The sequence below is a fragment of the Scatophagus argus genome, chromosome 11 (genome assembly GCF_020382885.2).
Source record: "Scatophagus argus isolate fScaArg1 chromosome 11, fScaArg1.pri, whole genome shotgun sequence".
NCBI classification, from domain to species: domain Eukaryota; kingdom Metazoa; phylum Chordata; class Actinopteri; family Scatophagidae; genus Scatophagus; species Scatophagus argus.
Window position 1 is genome coordinate 24,317,403 of NC_058503.1, and position 19,938 is coordinate 24,337,340.

Genomic DNA, 19,938 nt, shown 5'->3' on the forward strand with positions numbered 1-19,938 from the left:
TCCACACCCGTTGACTTATCTCCAGTTTTTTTAGCATCTGCTGTGGATTTAATCTGCATTGTAGTCAAAAAAGTGAGGCGGCGACGCAGAGAAAAGCGAGCGGGTGCACTCGTGCGCCTCCGCAAACGCGGAACGCGCACACTGTTACCTGGGATCTTTCTCTCTAACGCACACTCACTCTGCAACAAAATGGATGAGCTGGCACTGCTGATGAGAAATAACAGGGACTTTTCTTCATCTTGTGTGTTGTGCTTCACGGAGACGTGGCTTTGTGAACAGATACCGGACTGCGCGCTGCAGCTGGAGGGATTCCAACTTCTCCGAGCGGATCGTCACAAGGAACTTTCCGGCAAAACTAAAGGTGGAGGTGTCTGTTTTTACATCAACAGCGGCTGGTGTACCGATGTGACTGTGATCTCCCAGCACTGTTCTCCTGCTCTGGAATACTTATTCATACACTGTAAGCCGTTTTACTCTCCGCGTGAGTTTACTTCATTCATTCTGGCCGCTGTTTACATCCCGCCGAGTGCGGACGTGCACGAAGCTCAGCGCGTACTCGCGGATCAGGTACTGTGTGTGGAGCAAACATACCCAGACTCCTTAATTATTGTCCTTGGTGACTTTAATAAAGGAAATCTGAGCCAAGAGTTACCCAAATACAATCAGCTGATCAAATGCCCGACCAGAGAGGAGAACACACTGGATCACTGTTACACCACAATAAGCGGAGCATATCGTGCAGTGCCCCGCGCCGCTCTGGGTCTATCTGACCACATCATGATCCACCTGATCCCCACATACAGACAGAGGCTGAAGCTCGCCAAACCTGTGGTGAGTACATCTAAAAGGTGGACCACCCAGGCTGTGGAGGAGCTTCGTTTCTGTTTGGAGTCAACGGACTGGGACGTGTTTAGGGCTGCTACAGATAGTCTTGACGAGTATACTGATACTGTAACCTCATATATCCAGTATTGTGAGGACAGTATTGTGCCAACACGCACCAGGGTGAGTTATAACAATGACAAACCCTGGTTCACAGCTAAACTCAGACAGCTGAGGCTAGTGAAAGAGTCTGCTTTCAGGAGTGGGGATAGAGACAGCTACAAAGATGCCAAGTACAGGTTTAGCAAGGAGGTGAGAAGCGCTAAATCACTGTACTCTGAGAAAATTCAACAGCAATTCTCAGCTAATGACTCGGCCTCTGTGTGGAAAGGGCTTAGGCAAATCACCAACTACAAGCCCAAAGCCCCCCACTCTACTGACGACCTGCGACTAGCCAACAGTCTGAACGAGTTCTACTGTCGCTTTGATGGACTATCTGCCGGCCCTGACACCCCCACTCACCCCATCAACACGGCCATTCACACCCCCCACACCCCTGAAGTCATTCCACCAGTATCCACCTCGGACCCCCCCTCCTCCACCACAGCCCTCTTTATCCAGGAGGAGGACGTTAACAAGCTGTTCAGGAAACTGAACCCTCACAAGGCTCCTGGACCAGACGGTGTGTCCCCCTCCATCCTGAGACACTGTGCAGATGAGCTGACTCCAGTTTTCACAGATATTTTCAACACCTCTCTGGAGTCATGCCATGTGCCAGACTGCTTCAAAGCCTCCACCATAGTCCTAGTCCCCAAGAAGTCAAGGATCACTGGACTTAATGACTACAGATCTGTGGCACTGACATCTGTAGTCATGAAGTCATTTGAGCGCCTGGTTCTGTCCCACCTCAAGTACATCACAACCCCCCTCCTGGACCCCCTGCAGTTTGCCTACAGAGCCAACAGGTCTGTAGACGATGCAGTCAACCTGACACTACACTTCATCCTGCGGCATCTGGACTCCCCGGGAACCTACGTTAGGATCTTGTTTGTGGACTTCAGCTCTGCCTTCAACACGATCTGCCCAGCTCTCCTCCAGGACAAGCTGTCCCTGCTGAACGTGCCTGACCCCATCTGCCGGTGGATCACTGACTTCCTGACAGACAGGAAACAGCATGTGAGGCTGGGGAAGAATGTCTCGGACACCCGGACCATCAGCACCGGTACCCCCCAGGGCTGTGTACTTTCCCCTCTGCTCTTCTTCATCTACACCAACTGCTGCACCTCCGGCCACCAGTCTGTCAAGCTGATTAAGTTTGCAGACGACACCACCCTCATCGGTCTCATCTCAGACGGGGATGAGTCTGCCTACAGGAGGGAGGTGGACCGTCTGGTGTCCTGGTGCGGTAACAACCACCTGGAGCTGAACGCCCAGAAGACGGTGGAGATGATCATCGACTTTCGGAAAGTGCCAGCTCCATCGCTCCCCCTCACCCTGACAGACACCCCCATCTCCACAGTGGACTCCTTCCGCTTCCTGGGTACCACCATCACCCGGGACCTCAAGTGGGAGCTGACCATCAGCTCCCTCATCAAAAGGGCCCAGCAGAGGATGTTCTTCCTGCGGCAACTGAGGAAACTCAAGGTGCCTACCAAGATGATGGTTCAGTTCTACACAGCCATCATCGAGTCCATCCTCACCTCCTCCATCACCGTGTGGTATGCTGGGGCCACCGCCAGGGACAAGCACAGACTGCAGCGTGCTGTGCGCTCTGCTGAGAAGGTGATCGGCTGCAGCCATCCATCTCTCCAAGACCTGTACACCTCCAGGACTCTGAGGCGTGCAGGTCGGATCACAGCTGACCCTTCTCACCCTGGACATGGACTCTTTGTGAAACTCCCTTCAGGCAGGAGGTTACGGTCCATTCGGACCAAAACCTCACGCCACAAGTTCAGTTTCTTCCCTTGTGCTGTTAGACTGTTGAACACAACTGACTAACATGCTGCCCTGCACCTTAGCAATTGATTTTGCTCATTCACTGTCCACCTGCAGTTCATTTGCACTGTCTACCTCACCCACTTGCACTATACTCCACCCTGCACTACCTTACTTTGAACTACCTCCAGTAAAGTATTTATTTCACTTATTTTATTTTGTGTTACCTTATTCTATTTTATTTTTATTATTTTTTATTTTTTTATTTTTTATTTTATTTTATTCTTCAATTATATGTTACTGTTATGTTCTATGTATGCACCAATCGCCAAGACAAATTCCTAGTAATGTGAAACCTCTTCACTTACATGGCAATAAAGTCTTTTCTGATTCTGATTCTGATTCGGAGTAATGTGTAAATCTGTTACTAAGGAACATCTGCACTGTCCGATCAGGAGCAGTCAGCTATAGAAACAGGATGTCAGTGTAGCATCACCCTGCATGTATTATGGCACTGGACTCACAAGGTAGAAGCATCCTTTAGCAGGACACTGAACCTCCCGATAGCTGCTCCATCAGAGTGTATGTGAATGTGTGTGTGACTGCTGGCTCATGTTGCAAAGCACTTTGACTGGTCAGTCAGACCAGGGCAGCTCTATATCTGTACAGTGCGTTTAGGCTCCCGTTCGTTCCATTGAAAGTTGCCAGTTCCTCAAGCCTCTGACGTTGAACATGTTAGTCTGTCTGCCATCACAGCTTCAGCCAAAGTCTGTGAACATACAGAAGTGATTACATATAAACACACAACAAACATTTCAGATGCGTACCATGATCCTGGCAGTGTGAGACTCAGAGGACCTGAGCTTAATGTCTCTGGCTCAAATTTCAGCTGGGGAGGCCTCAGTTTCCTGTCAGTCTATGGACACAGCAGCTCTGTGTAAATGAGCCAACAACACCAAGTTCACCCTCTTAGTTTAGCATGTTAGCATGCTAAGATTGGATTATTATCAGTAACACACAGTGCAGCTGTGGCTTTGGTCTTAAACTGTGTGTTGGACACATGAGCATGTTGACCTGATGGAGGCGCCAGAGGAAAAGATTTCCGGCATTAAAATGGTTCATCCAGAAGAGAACATGAATGTCTGAACTACATTTCATCACCATCCTTCCAGTAGCTGCTGAGACAAACCAGTTGTCACTGTTCGGATCAGATTAGTATTTTAAATGTCTTTGGGGTTAGGGTTAGGGTTAGGCTGTTGCCTTTGGTGTTTCCTCATTACATATTTGGAAAGTGTTTCATCAATTAGTGTTTTCCTGTTTTACTGATTTCTTTGTTTGTTTATAACATGCCAACATACTGAGTGTGTGTGTGTGAGTGAGTGTGTTAACTAAAGTTTGATTTGGTTTAATTTGTGGAAGAGCCCCAGGACGGTGTCCAGCCCTGGTTCATCACCAAACCCAAACCGGTGAGCGCTGTTTTGGGTCAACATGTTCTCCTGTCCTGTGCCATCGCTGGAGACCCGTTTCCCCAGTACACTTGGACCAGAGGTGACCCGAGTCGGCCCCTGAGCTCTGGAGGAGACTACGAAGTGCTGCAGAAAGAGGACGTCATCTCATTGCTGATCAGGTCAGTCATTCACATCAGATGGTTTGACACATTTCAAAATCTTTAGATGCTAGACTAAAATCTCAATCCACTTTCTTTCTCTTCTTTTCTTCATCATCGTTAGGAGAGTTAAAAAGCATCACGCTGGAGACTACCTGATCACCCTGAGGTAAGACAACAACAGTCTGTACATCTTTATATGTTAGTTGCTGACAGAAACATGAAAAGAAGCAGATGTTTTGTGTTAAAATAATCCTCCATGTTAAAAGATAAATATGCAGATGAAGTGAGGATTATATTGAAAAGATGAAACACAAACCTTCCCCCATCATGAACCTGTCCATAATCTGTACATCCACCGCATCACCCTCATTATTTTTACTTCTTCATTTCATGTGTTTCACTGGGTACTACATCAGTACTGCAGTCTGTCTGTGCACACACACCCACACAGCTGATATGGAAAGTATTTCATATGTGCTCAATGCCATTGTGAAGGTACATTTACATTTATTCATGTAACAGATGGTTTTATCTGAGGCAGCACATGACAGCAGGTACTACAAGGTATAATGTACTAAAACATTAGCACCACACTGCCAAGAAATTATATTTGTATTACTGAGGTACAGCGTAGCCTGAAGATAGAATATGTTGCTGCTTCAGGGTCTGAGGGACAGTGGTGGTTCGTAGGGTACACGGAGTGATTAGGGTTTGAGGGTACCACAACTATTACTTAGAAGATAACTATTACTTAGATCACAGGAATGGAAAGTGACAGAAGCAGTACAAACTGATGTTCTGTTGAAGTGCTTCTGAGAAGAAGAAGAAGAATCAGCTTTATTGGCAGTATATATATTTTTACACACACACACTGAATTCATCTTCTGCATTTGACCCATCCTTAGCTGAACACACACATGCAACACCCGGCAAATTACATGCAGTGAAACACACACAGGAGCAGTGGGCAGCATCAAGCGCCCGGGGAGCATATTGGGGGGTTAAGTGCCTTGCTCAAGAGCACATCACATACGGCTAATGGAGGGATGGGGGCATTTTTTGCATTAATCACTCCACCACACCCAAATTTTTCCTGCCCGTCCGGTGGGGGAATCGAACTGGTGACCCTCCGATCACAAGCCGCTTCTCCAACCTCTAGGCCACGGCTGCCCCCACTGAACGTGTCCCTGTCTCTGTCAGGAACAGTGTTGGACAGTGCAGCGCTGTGGCCTGTCTCTCCATCACTGATGGAGAGACAGGCAGGATGGGAGGACAAGGAAGACGACCAGGAGAGGACAGGTAAGAGTCCATTCACTGAACTCTGACCTGTCTGAGGCTCGTCGGTCCGGACTGAAGTGGTTCTGCAGTATCCGCCGTTCCTGTCCCTACTGAAGACACTGTCTTGATGTTTTGCTGTTGTTCTGGTCAGGTAGTAGAATGTTCAGGGTTCAAAATCCTTCATCATACTTTTCATACTTTTTTTATCCTTAGCTTGCCTTCATCCATATTACCTTACATTTTTAATTCTTATGTCAGCTTTTTATGCTTGGCTTACTTTCTTTGTGCTCAGGTACTTTTCTATACATTTTTCATGTTATTTTTTCATGATTACCTGATAAATTTTTTTTTTTATTGGAAATATTAATTATTTGTTACGAAAGTACTTTTTTAATGCCAACATAATTTCTTTATAGGTTTATGTTGTTCTTAAGACGCTCTGTGACTTGTGCAAGAGACACCTCTAGGGTTTTCAACCTGAGATGTCAGTCCATGTTTGGAACGCTAACAGTTCATTTGTCTTTACTCATAGAATTAACTTTCTTCTCCCATCTGTCCATTCAGCCATCTGTTTGTCTGTCCATCCGTCCGTCCTATATTCCCTAAAGCTGCTCTAATCTGTCCATATCAACCAAACCAGTCAGAGCCAGTATTTCCTCTCTCCCAGCTGGACACACTATGTTTACACCGGTTGTATGCGTGTGTGTGTTCAAGAAAGATGGTGGACAGGAATAAGCGATGAAGAGTTTTCTTGCAAAAGACGACAAGGAATAAAGAATGTGAAGTAACCGAACTGTAAAAGTGAACTTCCAGTCATATAAAATAACTGGGACAACTGTCCATTAAAGAGGAAGGTCCAGTTTCACTTTGTGTTTACATCTGTGTGTGTGTGTGTGTGTGTGTATATTCAGGCTGCTCTGGGTCTATGTCCGTATAAGGGCAGTGGAGTCACTTGTGATGTAACATGGACATTTTGAGTTGAGTCCCCCCCCCTCATCTGTAGGGGGCGGAGCCTGTGGTTCAGGGGGGCTTCAACCCAGCTCTGTTTATTCACCCCCCCTCCTCTCTGCCTCTTTCACTCCATCTCTCTCTGTGCTTGTTCATCCAGCCCTGCAGCAGGAGAAAGAGGAGGAGGAGCAGCAGCTGGTGGGATCGCAGCACTGAGAGGAGGTGCCGGAGGAGGAGGAGGAGGTGTGGAGCAGAGAAGCAGCAGCAGTGTTGGTGTCCGTCGGCAGTGGCAGGAGGCCAACCAGGAGCAGAAGAGGAACCAGCAACTCCTGTACCTGCAAGAAGGGGAGAAGAAGAAGGAGGGTAACCAGGACTCTCCTGCCACCAGAGCTACTGCTTCCCGGGGTCTCCTCAAGCACTGCGTGGACACCAGGGAGCGCGGTGAAGAAGAGCTGCGACAGAGGGAGGCGCAGCAGCTCGACTTCCGCTCCCTTCTGGGACGCAGAGCTTTTAACGCCAAAAAGAAGCAGGAAGAAGAGCCGAGGGAGGCTTACCTCACCACCACTACTGCCGAGCACCATCAGATGGATTTTAAGGCCAACCTCAAGGGTGTCAAAGCCAAGACGGAGGAGGGCCGCAAGGGAAACTCCCCGCAGCAGGTCGACTTCCGTGCTGTGTTGGGGAAGAAGGGTGCAGCCGGTAGCAAACCTGCTGAAACACCTGCAAAGAACGATACCGACTTCCGCTCTGTCCTAGCTAACAAGAACAAGCCAGCGAACCCTGAGAAGAATGGGGAGCGTGAGAAGATGGCGATGAATAATTGTGTGGATGGAGGGATTAATGAGAACAAAAGCGGAGAGGGAGGAGGAGGGAAGATGCCAGAGTTTGTGGAGAAGCTGAGCGATGTGACGGTGCTGGATGGCCAGCGGCTTCGGCTGCAGTGCTGCCTTGCTGCCTCTGACCCAGCAAGTGTCACCATCACCTGGACACTGGATGGCAAGATCATAAAGCCATCCAAGTTCATCATTCTCGCCAACGAAGGTCAGAGGTCACACACAGTGAAATGTTTTCAGGCTCTCAGTAAACTTCAGGTGTTTATGTAAATTTTTATTAAAGTCTTGTGAGTTAGACTGAAGGGTGAGTTAGTTCAGAGAAGATGGAGGCAGTAGGAGGTGAAATGTTTACTGTTGAAACAACTGCTGATGGAGCTCAGAGGATTCAGACTCTATTAATAGAAGGCAGATCTGAAACAATAGAAAGAGAGAGACAGGATATGATGCGTGCCAGCCATAGACTATTGTTGGTATTTCATATGGGAACAGATCACTTTACACAGGCCACACACACAGTCAGCTTGTTAGACTTGTGAGAACCGATGATTTATTCACGCCCTCGTTGCTGTCAGTTAAAGGGACTCCAGTGTCTGTTAGTTAAAGATTATTTTTATTGTTAGTGAATTTTTCTTGACTTACTGATGAATCATTTGGTCAATAAAATGTTGGCGCAAAATGGAGCAAAATATCCAAGGTGTCTGCTTTTGTTCAACTATCAGGTCAGAGAAAGACTTTAATGACCTGTAAACAAACTTCAGTTTACGTACATGTAATAAATAGTTAATAACACTCTATAATGGAGCTCTAACAGATTTTTTTATTGATATTTTTAACTTCTCGCATGAAGATTTTGTGTTGTTACTGCTGTTTTTTTTTTTCACTAATTTATCATCATCAGGAGCTAAAGCTGATAACAAACTAATTAACAGATGCTTGGATCCAAGTTAGAAACCATTTATTAATTCTGATTATACAGGACATATTGGGGAACGTGAGGTGAAGTGATGCCATAAACTGAATAAATCTGGATTGTGAACCGTTGGTTGTATAAAAAAAGACTTTGAGACCAACTGATTAATCAAAAAAAACAATCAGCAATGAAAAAATTTTTTCCATTTTACAGTGAAAAAAATACATTTTTCCAGAACATGAAAACAAAAAATTGTAAAACTGATTGCTGTATGTCTGTGTAGATTCTCAGTAATCCCGACCATCTTGAATAGAAGAGTTTAAGTTGGGGCAACTGAACTTCAGTTTAAAAGCTAAGATGTTTCACCTCTCATCCAAAAAGGTTCTTCAGTTCTGATTAACTGGTCGGGAGTTCCAAGTATTAAAGCTAGATGGTGGACCCGCCCAGCCAACATGTAGCTGCAAGGAAGCTGAAAGGGGTCATTGTCGCACACAGTCGTCGTTCCCCCCAGGAAAACAGTTGTGTGATGTCACCTGTAGTCGTGTGTCATAGTGATGTCACAGTGATGCCAGCAGGCTTGGACTACAAAGGGGCAAGAAGACTCTAATGACAGTCAGGATATCTAAACCTCTGTTATCATGACAACGACTGTATGGTACAAACACAAAAAGGCTGCTCAGCAAATCAGTTCTAAACTGTCAGTAATCAGCAATGAAAAGAAGCACAATGCCCCAGATTTCATTTATTTTTTTAAGGATGTTGAAAACAAATCAAAGAGACACTACTTAACTTCTTCGCTGCATCGTGAACTCTGTGGGCTCATTGATCACATGGATGCCATCCTCAAAACATCAGAATCACACTGGATGTCAATAAAATACACAGAGTCTTCCTTTAAGAACAACCAGTCTAAAGATAGAAACACACACACACACACAGTGACGTGGTGTAGTCTGACATAGTAAAGACCTTCTGCTAAATCTGTGTGTGTTGCATTTATGAACAAATGAGTAGATCGTCTGAGGATTCCCTGTGTGTGTGTGTGTAATCCCCTCCTGTTATTTCTGTCTACAGGACAGCCCCTGATCCAGTACTGTGTGTGTGTGTGGCAGTTAAAGGTCAGAGGTCACTAAGACGTCCTTAGACAGCTGGTGTCACACAGTGATGCTGTTGTTGAGATCTGATGTTTCATCAAACATTATTTTAATGTTTCACTTGATGCTTTAATATTCATTATTACAGGCGTCTTGCAGTACTACTCTGGTTCTGTCAACAGTAGCAAAGTAATTCTACTCTATTACAGTCAGGGGTCTTGGGTGGTGGTCCTGTTTGCCTACAACAGGCTTGTTGCAACTCTTCCATATTTCCTACTAATTGTGATGATAATACTTAAATAATACTTACATACTTTTACTTCAGTATGTTTTTGAATCCAGCAGCAAGGATCCGAATACTTGTTCCAGCCCTGCTGACAGTGTGTTATGTTGCACTTTGTTGTCTCATGTCCTTTTGTCTGTTGTCTTGTGTCCAGGTGGCCTGTGCTCTCTGACCATAGACAAAGCTCTTCCAGAGGATGAAGGCTCCTACAGATGCAGAGCTGAGAACTCAGCAGGCAAAGCTGAATGTTCCTGTATGGTTCTAGTGGATGGTGAGAACTTAACTTTTCCATATCAGTTATTCTGTTCCCATCTTCTTCGTGTCTTAAATCAAATCGTAGACCACATTTTCATTTGCATCAGCTTTAGGAACGCAGGGTTGCCAAAGGCTGCTAATACAAACAGAAGCTTGGTCTGTTCTCAGAGGTTACATAGCATTTTTCATTTCAGCGTCTGTTCTTTTAAAATCATTTACACCAATTTTCATCCTTTTTCATGTTGAAGAAATAAAGAAAGAAATTCCTTCAAAAATCCAAGATGTTCATTGTTCTTGTTTAGTGTTCTGAACTGTGAAAAACAGTGATGTACAAATGAAAAACAGTGAACTCCAATATGCTGCTTCTCATTGTGGTAGAAATTGTAATTATTTAATTCATGTCTAGAGTGAACAGCCATTTTAAGTTAATTGTTTGCATTCTGTCTGTGATTTGGCTGCTAAAGAAGACAAAAAGTTTTAATTTTCTTTGACAAACGTCCATATTCACTTTGTCCAGAGAATGTCAGTCAAAACTTTATTAAAGTCAGACCAAAATTATGTTGGAGTTTGCAGCCCCAGATGTTTGTTGAATGTCCTTGCTTCTCCTTTGTCATGTTGAAAGCTAGAACTCCCTTCAAAAATTTGTCATTTAATGTGGTTTAAAGTGTTGTGAATGGACATGAACGTACAGATCAGACTAGATCAGATCTCAGTTTGAGCTGTAATGTTGTCCTGTATCAAACTGAATGTCTGTATGCTGCCTGTTGAAAACTGAGAAAAGTCACAGATTTCTGATTTACCAGTAGAAAAACACAGATGACCCAACCCACACCCCACCACCCCCACCCCCCAATTCCCAGTAATTTCCTGTAATTAGAATAAATCATCACAAATGGTCTGTATCAAACATGTCCAGATTCCTGTAACACTCGACTCAGCTGAGGCTGAATCCTGACTGAAAAGATTCATCCTCTGGGAATCATAAACAGTATAAACTGCTGTGATATTTTACTGTACACCTAACTGCAAAAGCAAGAGACTGCACTACTTATTTGGCTGAACTTGATGATGACAGATCACGAGTCAAATACATTTTATGGGAAAAAGTCCTGCTTTGTTTTCAGACAAATTCTGTCTGCTGCAAGCAAACCGTAAGCAAGACAGACAGTAGGCAGTCATCTTTACAAAATGAAACAGTTAACATACGTATACATTATTAACTGCTCTGTGTTTTTGTGTGTGTGTGTGTGTGTGTGCGCGTGCGTGCGTGTGTCAACTGCTTGCAGACCCAGCAGAAAACTCTCCGGCTGACAAGAAATCTAAGAAGGCGACTCCGACCTCAGAGAGTGAGTTTCCAAAATATGCAGCAGCCTCTTTCCTTTTGTCCCAATATGGAGCTCTAGCCCAGGATCACTGGTTCCCACACACACACATACACACACACACATACACACTGGTTTCTATTTTAAAGCGTTGCTGTGTATCATTGAAACCATCACTGTCAGATTATTAGTCCCACCTCAGTTAAACGGTAAAACGCCACTCAGTTCTCTTAAGGCAGCTCTGTTTGCGTCCGTTCACAGACTACAGACTACTAGATAGAGATAGATAGATAAATAGATACTTTATTGATCCCGAGGGAAATTCAACCATCTACGTCCACACTAAACATCTCTGATGATCGCGAGGATCACTGATCATTAGTCTAATGTGTCCCACTGCAAGTTGCCAAATCAATAACTGTGGTTAGCCTCCACCCACCATTTTAACCTTCTTTACTTGTTTTGATCCATACACCATATGAGCATCGAAGTATTTTTTATCGAAGACTCACTTACTTTGACAGTTTCAGGTTGATGTATTTGAATGGTGTCCCCTGACAGTCCAGGAGTGTTTCCTGTTCATTTCCTGCAGGGCTGAATCCACATTGGTGCATTTTGTGACATTGGATTAGTTATTGGATAGTGAACAGTCTCACCGTCAGTCGGATTATTCTGTGTCACTTCTCACTGTATTCTGATTTGTGGTGTTGTAGCTGTGAGTCGTAGCAGCAGTCACTTTGTTGTGTTTGACAGAGGGGCTGTCATTTGTGCTGGACTGAACACAATACCTTCACACTCTGCCTGTCAGATGGTCATCTGATCACTGTGGTCCTCCATCTTTATTGATCAACTTGGTTCATTTGTCAGTCACCAAGTCAGCAGCTCAGAGAGATGTGATATTACTCAATGTTGACAGTGCCCTCTGCTGGGGCACCAGGCTTTAAACACTCAGCTGTGAACAGAATCAGAATCAGAATCAGAAAAGACTTTATTGCCATGTAAGTGAAGAGGTTTCATGTTACTAAGAATTTGTCTTGGTGATTGGTGCATACATAGAACGTAACAAGTAACATATAATTGAAGAATAAAATAAAAATAAAAATAAAATAGAATAAGGTAACACAAAATAAAATAAGTAAAATAAATATTTTTCTGGAGGTAGTCCAAAAGTGAGGTAGTGCAGGGTGGAGTATAGTGCAAGTGGGTGAGGTAAACAGAATCAGAGGATTCATTACACTTTGGATACATTTAATTATTTACCAAGTCTGAAAAACATTTAAATAAAAATGTGGGACAGGATCACAGCATATTATAGCTGTTCATACATGTTCATCTGTACAACGTGGAGTCTGACACGACAGCAGTTTAATGTTCTGTCTGTGCTTCCAGTGGAAAATCTGCTCTTATCTTTATGATCCGACTCTTAATCCTGCCTTTGTGTGTGTGTGTGTTTGGGGATGCACTGCACATACCACAGTGTTGGATTCATTGCTCTGGATTTTGGTTTAACACCAGTGTCCTGGTTGTAGTTGTAGTTTCAGAAGCTTGAAATCCAAGACAGCAGTAACTCAGGACACTGTATGAAGGCTTAATTTCATACTGTGAAATAAATACACTCAAATAAAGTGCCAGAAAGTACATATAGTGCTTTAGGGTGTACACAGGGTGATTCAGCACAAATCACTGCGATTAGACTGGTTGCTGTCCTGTTATTTCAGGAAAGGGGGATTTTAGAGGAGTTTGCTCAGTGAAGATGTCATTCAGAAAGCAGAGTATTTTGGCATAGCTAACTTGCTAATCTTTTGGCTGAGTAGTTCTGCATTTCCATGATGTAGGATGGATGGTGGAAGTGGAAACATTCCCATGTTATGGACAGAAAATTCCAGACAGTTGTAAGGTGACAGAGTTGAGTGTGTGACAAAAGTACTCTGGAGTTCAGTAAAATTCCATCTGTTCAATATAGCTTTAATTACGTGAAATAAGAACTTTGGCTCATTATTATTATTATTATTATTATTGTTATTTAGCTAAACTGGATATATTGGTCCATTCATGACTGTTTGCTAAAGCCCCTCTTCAAACAGTGATTGTCCAAACACAGCATAGCCACGGTAGTTAGTGACAACAGATGTCTATGTGTTTGTGTTCAATCCAGCCTTTGACTGACCTCAGACTTTCAGTTATCCAGTTATCCTCCAACACCCTTTCTTTTTCCCATCTCTTCTCTTACTTTCTGTTAGAAACTCTGGCCTTTCAGACTTCAGTTCATATCTCTGTCCTCCAGTTCATCAGCAGGGTTAGGGTTAGGACATGGCCGAGAGGTCAAGTTCAGTGATTCGTAGGTGATGTGTAGCTGTCCATCATCCCCTTAATTATGCATAACTTCAAGCCTTAATAAAAAGCAAGTAAGTTATGTAAAAATTCACCCCCTACACCTGTCGTGAGCAGGGAAAAGCTGTTTTTTTGTACAAGACAGTAAACATGTTTATTTCTGCTGTAAAATTGGACATTTTAACAAAAGGCCTTATACAGATTGATTCACGTTTGGAGCCAGCCTCTAAGGACATTTGAGGAAATGCAGTTATTGGCACTTGTGCGTTGGCTTCAGTTTTCTGGGACTTGCCCCTTGGTCACCAACTGTAGTTAACTGGATGTTGACATGTAATCTAGTCAGAATACTGGAGGGGAACGGCTTAGTATTACTATTTTAACACCAAACACGAAGTGTATATGCTGGTTTTCGAAATGTGGCTCCTTTCCCACTGCCACTGGATGAGTTTGTCTTTCAGGTTGTTGTTTTTTTGCTGAAGTGTCATGTTTGACATCACACAAGTACAGAAAACAGCAGAAAGCAGCAGATCGTAAATTTTATAAGACCACAGCCAGACTTGTTTTAAAAAAGTCTTGATCAATAACGTTGTGTGTTTTTCCTCAGAACAATGATTTTTCTGACTGGGTGTCCCCTTTATAAGGCTGGCTGATTGGATTGGATTTTTTGAATTTATCAGCTATCAGCAGTTGCTGGACAGATGATATGTGTGAGAGTCTGTAACCTGTTTGCTGAATATGTGTTTGAATAGAAAAAACTGATAAACATTTATATATACCATGATACAATGTATTGTCCTTGAGGTTTCTCAGTCATCCAGGTCATGACCATCTTCAGTGCTTGAAACGAAAGCAATTGCATCTCTTTTAAATTGTTGAAGATGTTTCCCCTCTCATCTGATAGGCATCTTCAGTTCTAAAAGTTGTTGGGAAGTCCCAAGTATTTAACCTTTAGGGGGCTGTCAACTTGGAGGTGGTCTTGAGGGTTGTTGACACTTCTTGCCATCATGTGAGTTGTTAGGGTCACATGGGTCAAGGTGTGAATAGGGGTTAAACCGTCTGGGAAAGGATCTCAAGGTTGTTGTTGTAAGCCCCCACCTCTGTTCAGCGATGGTCATTCTAGTTGGACATAAATGGCTTCTTTCACACCTCTCTCAAACCATCTGTCTTCATGGTCCAGAATGTGAACATGAGAATCCTCAAAGGTGTGTCTGCTCTCCTTTAGATGCAGATGTCAGCCCGGTCTTGTCCTGGTGAGCTGGCTCTCCTGTGCTGTGCCACGAATCTGTGGAGTGGTTGTTTGGTTTCCTCCATGTAAAGGTCCGAGTGCTCCTCACCGCATCATATAGCAGCTGAGGGAACATGAGTAAAGCTGTTGGGTCTGATAACATCCCTGGATGTGTATTAAAGATGAGCCATTAAGCTAGCAGATTTTATTAAGGACAATTTTAATATACTCAGAGAAGACTGCTCTCACCTCCTTCATGAAAGCCACCATTGTCATGGTACGGTCTGCAGACTCCACAACCTTTGACCTCCCCAATCTAATGAAGTCTTTGAGAAACTGAGTGAGTCCTCTGCAGAATGTAGTAGCATAAAGTTGACAGCAGAGAGAAATGACTCAGGGAAGGGGGGGGGGTGCTGCTAGGGATTTGGAGGGGTGATGGGGAGGGTGGAGGGGGGATGTTCTGGTATAAAACGGTTCAGAGCTCTACATGGCTGCTCTCCCACACTTCCATTTAAGGCCTGGTTTCTCTGCCTGCCTCTTCCTCCTCTCTGACTTTGTTTTACTTCACGCCACAGATTAAAACTCTGAAACTCTCTAGTGAAGCAACTCCTTTTAAGAAGCTCATTGTCTTCATGTTGTGTGTTCCTGTTTTTAGATGAAAGGAGCAATGTGATAATAAATAATTTCTGATAGAGCTTGATTGGAGATGAAAATATGCAAGTTGCCAGTGAAGTTCTGAATTGGAATGAATGATTGCCGGTGATTTAATATGTAGCGTTATAAATGTTTTTCTTTCAGTAGTTATAGCCCAAGCAGCACTGGATTTCTGAGTCAGATACAGACAAATATGTGAGAGTTAATGATAATATATCATCTGATGTTTTTGACACATAACATAACATGGTTACATAACATTTTAATAATGAGTGGAACAGCCATGTTAACTGTGAAGGTGTTCGTCAGAGTCAGACTGGAGCGCCGCCACTATGTCCGTCATCTTCATGTACAATTGAATGTGTTGTGAAACATCTCACTTGCTGCTATTCAGCCAATCAAGTCTGTGTATTCAGACCAGCATATTCTGGCCAAGATACCGTCAAACGTGTAACCCGTGTAAATCTAAACTGATAAAATTTTGCACTTTGGTTTAACAAATAGGATTCTACATGTTCATCAGTGAGCCGTGGCAGAGCCAGGCTTGTGCTGAGCCCCTGGTTTCAGCATTCATGCTAAGCTACGGTAAGCTAACCAACTACGCTAACTCCTGCTCTGTACTGAGCACACGGACATAAAAAATAAAAAAATAAATAAATAAATACATAAATAATTCACTTCTTGAGTGTTGAACTGTTCGCAAATGATGGCTGCCTATCACAGTTTAGAGATTGTAAATAATGCTTTTTATTCTTTATGCTTAGCTGAGCGAACAGCTGCTGACTGTAGCTTCATAGTTGCAGACATGAAAGTGAAGAACTGACTCAGAGACAAAGACAGGACGAGGATTTCACTAAATGTTGAGCTGTTTATGTAGTAAACTGGCTACTTCAGAAATGCTACTCTCCCTCTTCAGTATCAGTGTACCTTATAATCATATGGATGGATTTGTAAGGCAGCTGTGAGCTGATTCAAGGACATTTTAAATGTTTATTAATGTTAAGTGTTCTCACTGCTGCTGTGAAGGCAAACTGTGTGTTATATTATCACATTGTGTGTCCACAGCAGGAGGGATGATGAGCAGCTCCTCCACTCCCATTAAGGCAGTTTGGGTTTTAAGCAGAAGTCAGAGTGCAGATGGAGGTTTACGAGCTAATTGTCAGAACTACTCTACCAATTACAGGCTGAAACAATATGGCTTTAACTGCAGTTCATCAACACAGGAACATCCTGAGTGTGTTTCAGTTTCTTAAAAGAAGTGCGAGATGCATTCATAATTCATGTTTAATTTCATTTGAACATGTGTGTTCAGGTTTCATCAATCATTCAGCCCTGGAAAATTACACTCTGTAATATTTTATTAACCTACTGTACTGGTGCAGTGAAGCTTCGCTTTGTGTCTAGCGGAGCTTAAGCTAATAAACAGCAACATGTTTACTGATGACAGATTTAACAACTGATTCCAGATCAACAAACACAAAGCAAAAGAAACACACACAAGTACTAATACCATTCTGTAAAAGTACTCTGATGAGGAAAAGTTCTGCAGCGAAAATAGGACAAAAACAAAACATCAGAAACTCTTTGTGTGTTTGTTGTAAAGTAACTGAAGATGATGAAGTACAAGTACCTCAGGTTTGTACTGAGTTACTTTCCAGCAGTGTTTATAACAATATGTGCCCCTGCAGCTGTTAGAGTAAACACAAAGCTCAGGAACTATTTCCTGTCTGCAGAGGAACTAATTTTAGAATGACCATATATGGTCATTAGAGACATCCTGATGCTTCATACTCTCGTTTTGTCAGAAACACAAAAACGAAGACGAACTGAGATGGTAACCCATCACACAGACAGGTTATGGATTTAACTCAGTTTATTGTTTTCTCTGTTTCACTGTTGTTGTTTGTCTCCTTCGTGAATGTAAACAAAATTTCACCTGACATTTGTTCACATCTTCAGGTGTTTAACCTTTTCTTTCATTACATCCCTTACTTTTCATCCAGAAGGCTTTCAAGAAGTGAAGCTGCATAAACTGTCATTATAATTAATGTCTTCATCAAACTGTTTTTATATGTGTTATGAAGTGGTGAAATGTTCTGTCATCTCAGTGATCAAATCAGAAAGTGTAAACAACCCAACACACGAATCTCACCATCAGTGTAGTAAGCACATCAGTGATGCTGGAGACTCATTTAAGTTTGGTTCAGCAGCATCAGTAAACAAGGCTATTTTATTCATTGCTGATAAACATAATGATAAACATACACATCCATAAAACAAAACTGTCCAAAGAACTGCCATCCAAACACTCATCAGGTTACAAAATACACTAATAGAGATTACATTTGGTCCTCCAGCATAACAAAATCTGTTTTCATTAAAGGTGATAAATGATCAGATCAGGTGTTTGGACATGGATCATGTTATCAACACTGATTTGGCGAAGACATGAAAAGACGTGTGAAGGTTGACATATTATGTTGTCTGAACAACCAGCTGACCAGCTGCTCAGTTCACCTTGTTGAACAGTGTCCTCACTTCACTGGTTCTGCTGTTTCCGTTGTCTTTCAGGTGAAGCCAGAATAAAGAAACCCACTGCGAAGACTCCTCCTAAACAAGGTGACACACACATACACACACACACACACCTGTGCGCCTAAGTGAGCCTTCATCACATTAACACTGATCATTGATCATTGCTTATGTACATGTGCAGCTCTGCCTCCTCAGATTTTGCAATTCCCAGAAGACATGAAGATTCTGGCAGGAGAGAAGGTGGACATCCTATGCAAGTTCTCTGGTGCTCCACCCATCAGCTGCACCTGGTTGAAGTTCAGGAAACCAGTAAGACACACACACACACACATACACAAACACACTCTGAGGCTGTGGTTATTGGTCATTGATCAGCAGGTGGTTTCATGGTTGAACAGGTGAGATATTCACAGTGTGAGGAGGAGAGATGAGTGATGTTTTGACTCACAAGCATGTCAACATGTTAGACACACACACACACACACACACACGCACGCACACACACTGCATCTAATGTTTTGTGTGTGTGTCATCAGATCCAGGAGGGCTCAGCTGATATCTCAATAGAAAGCTGTGACAACAGCAGTAAACTGACTATCTCCAGTGGTCAGCAGGAACACTGTGGCTGCTACACCATCGAGCTGAGGAACAGCTTTGGCCTTCGTCAAGCTGCCCTCAACCTCACCATCGTCGGTAAGAAATATCAGCAACATCTGGCTCCGTGTTGTGACTATTCAAAACCAAAACTGACAAAAACAAAAAATGTTACTGTATCCTCAGTCTCTTTATAACAGGAGTTCAGGACTCATGTCTTGTAGCTGCTATCTTGACAGTCATCATATCCTCATTGGATGAACACAGCAGATCTGATTGATCGTTGCTCCCCAACACTTTAACCCCCTCCTCAGATAAACCCGACCCCCCAGCGAAGGTCCCTGCAGCCTCAGATATCCGGCGCTCCAGTCTGACTCTGTCATGGTATGGGCCGACCTACGATGGTGGCAGCGCAGTGCGGTCGTACCACCTGGAGATCTGGGACTCTGTGGGGCAGCAGTGGAACCCGCTGGTTTCCTGCAACAGCACGTCTTACAACGTACAGGTGATTAATATTGACCAGCACAGAAGCTACAGGTGGATGAATCTAGGAAGCCTTTGTCTGAAGTAAATGTGTATATTTGCCTTCACTGAGAAAATACATAGTTTAAATAAAGTTTCTGTCCATCTCTAGAACCTTCTTCCGGAGCGTCAGTACAAGTTTCGTGTCCGTGCAGAGAATATCTATGGAATCGGAGAGCCAAGTGTTGAATCCGAACCTGTTACAGTTGGACTGGTGGACGATGGTAAGTAAACTAACTTCATGAACCTCCTTCATCCTTCATTCCTGTGGGACATGAGATTCTGATCCATGTCCGTCGCAGTCCTGTTGTGGGTCAGTTTTGGTGGTCCAGGTTTTCTTTTATGTGGAAGAGTTCATCAGAGACTTCACATGAGGCTCATGGTCATCAGGGTCTCCTCAGCCCTCTGGTTTTCTGGATTGTCAAATGCTTCAGTATTTTTCAGATCAGCATTCAGAACATTTCTATGACCTTGGCATTGTTGTTATACAGATTGACCTTTGCTTTTAGGTTGTGCTGTTTGGACGTTCTGAATCTGAATGCATCCAGATAGTCTTACCTTAACATCCGCCTGTGTCCTGCTGTCATTGCCAATATTAAAACAGATCTCAAGATGGTGTTTGCTGGTTAAATGTGTCAGTCTTGTCTTTTCTGTGGTTGTTGGTGGTAAGGACACCATCGAGCTGTCTGACCAAGGTCCTCTTAATGTCTCTGGGATTGTTGGTTTGTTCTTGGGGACATAATCTAGTTGATGGTGGGGACGATGCCCAGCCTTTCCCCAGACTCAGA

General features: G+C 43.5%; 1 protein-coding gene across 2 annotated transcripts in view; it reads left to right on the forward strand.

Moving 5' to 3' along the window:
• Positions 1-19,938, forward strand: part of mylka (myosin, light chain kinase a) — a 51,474-nt gene that overhangs the window by 19,582 nt on the left and 11,954 nt on the right. For both annotated transcript variants that reach the window (XM_046403605.1, XM_046403606.1), the window contains exons 14-24: positions 4,177-4,384; positions 4,488-4,532; positions 5,567-5,665; positions 6,753-7,633; positions 9,867-9,983; positions 11,254-11,313; positions 18,071-18,118; positions 18,216-18,343; positions 18,571-18,727; positions 18,943-19,133; positions 19,263-19,374. In XM_046403605.1, the coding sequence (XP_046259561.1) occupies positions 4,177-4,384; positions 4,488-4,532; positions 5,567-5,665; positions 6,753-7,633; positions 9,867-9,983; positions 11,254-11,313; positions 18,071-18,118; positions 18,216-18,343; positions 18,571-18,727; positions 18,943-19,133; positions 19,263-19,374 (2,046 nt within the window). The remainder of the gene's footprint in view (positions 1-4,176; positions 4,385-4,487; positions 4,533-5,566; positions 5,666-6,752; positions 7,634-9,866; positions 9,984-11,253; positions 11,314-18,070; positions 18,119-18,215; positions 18,344-18,570; positions 18,728-18,942; positions 19,134-19,262; positions 19,375-19,938) is intronic.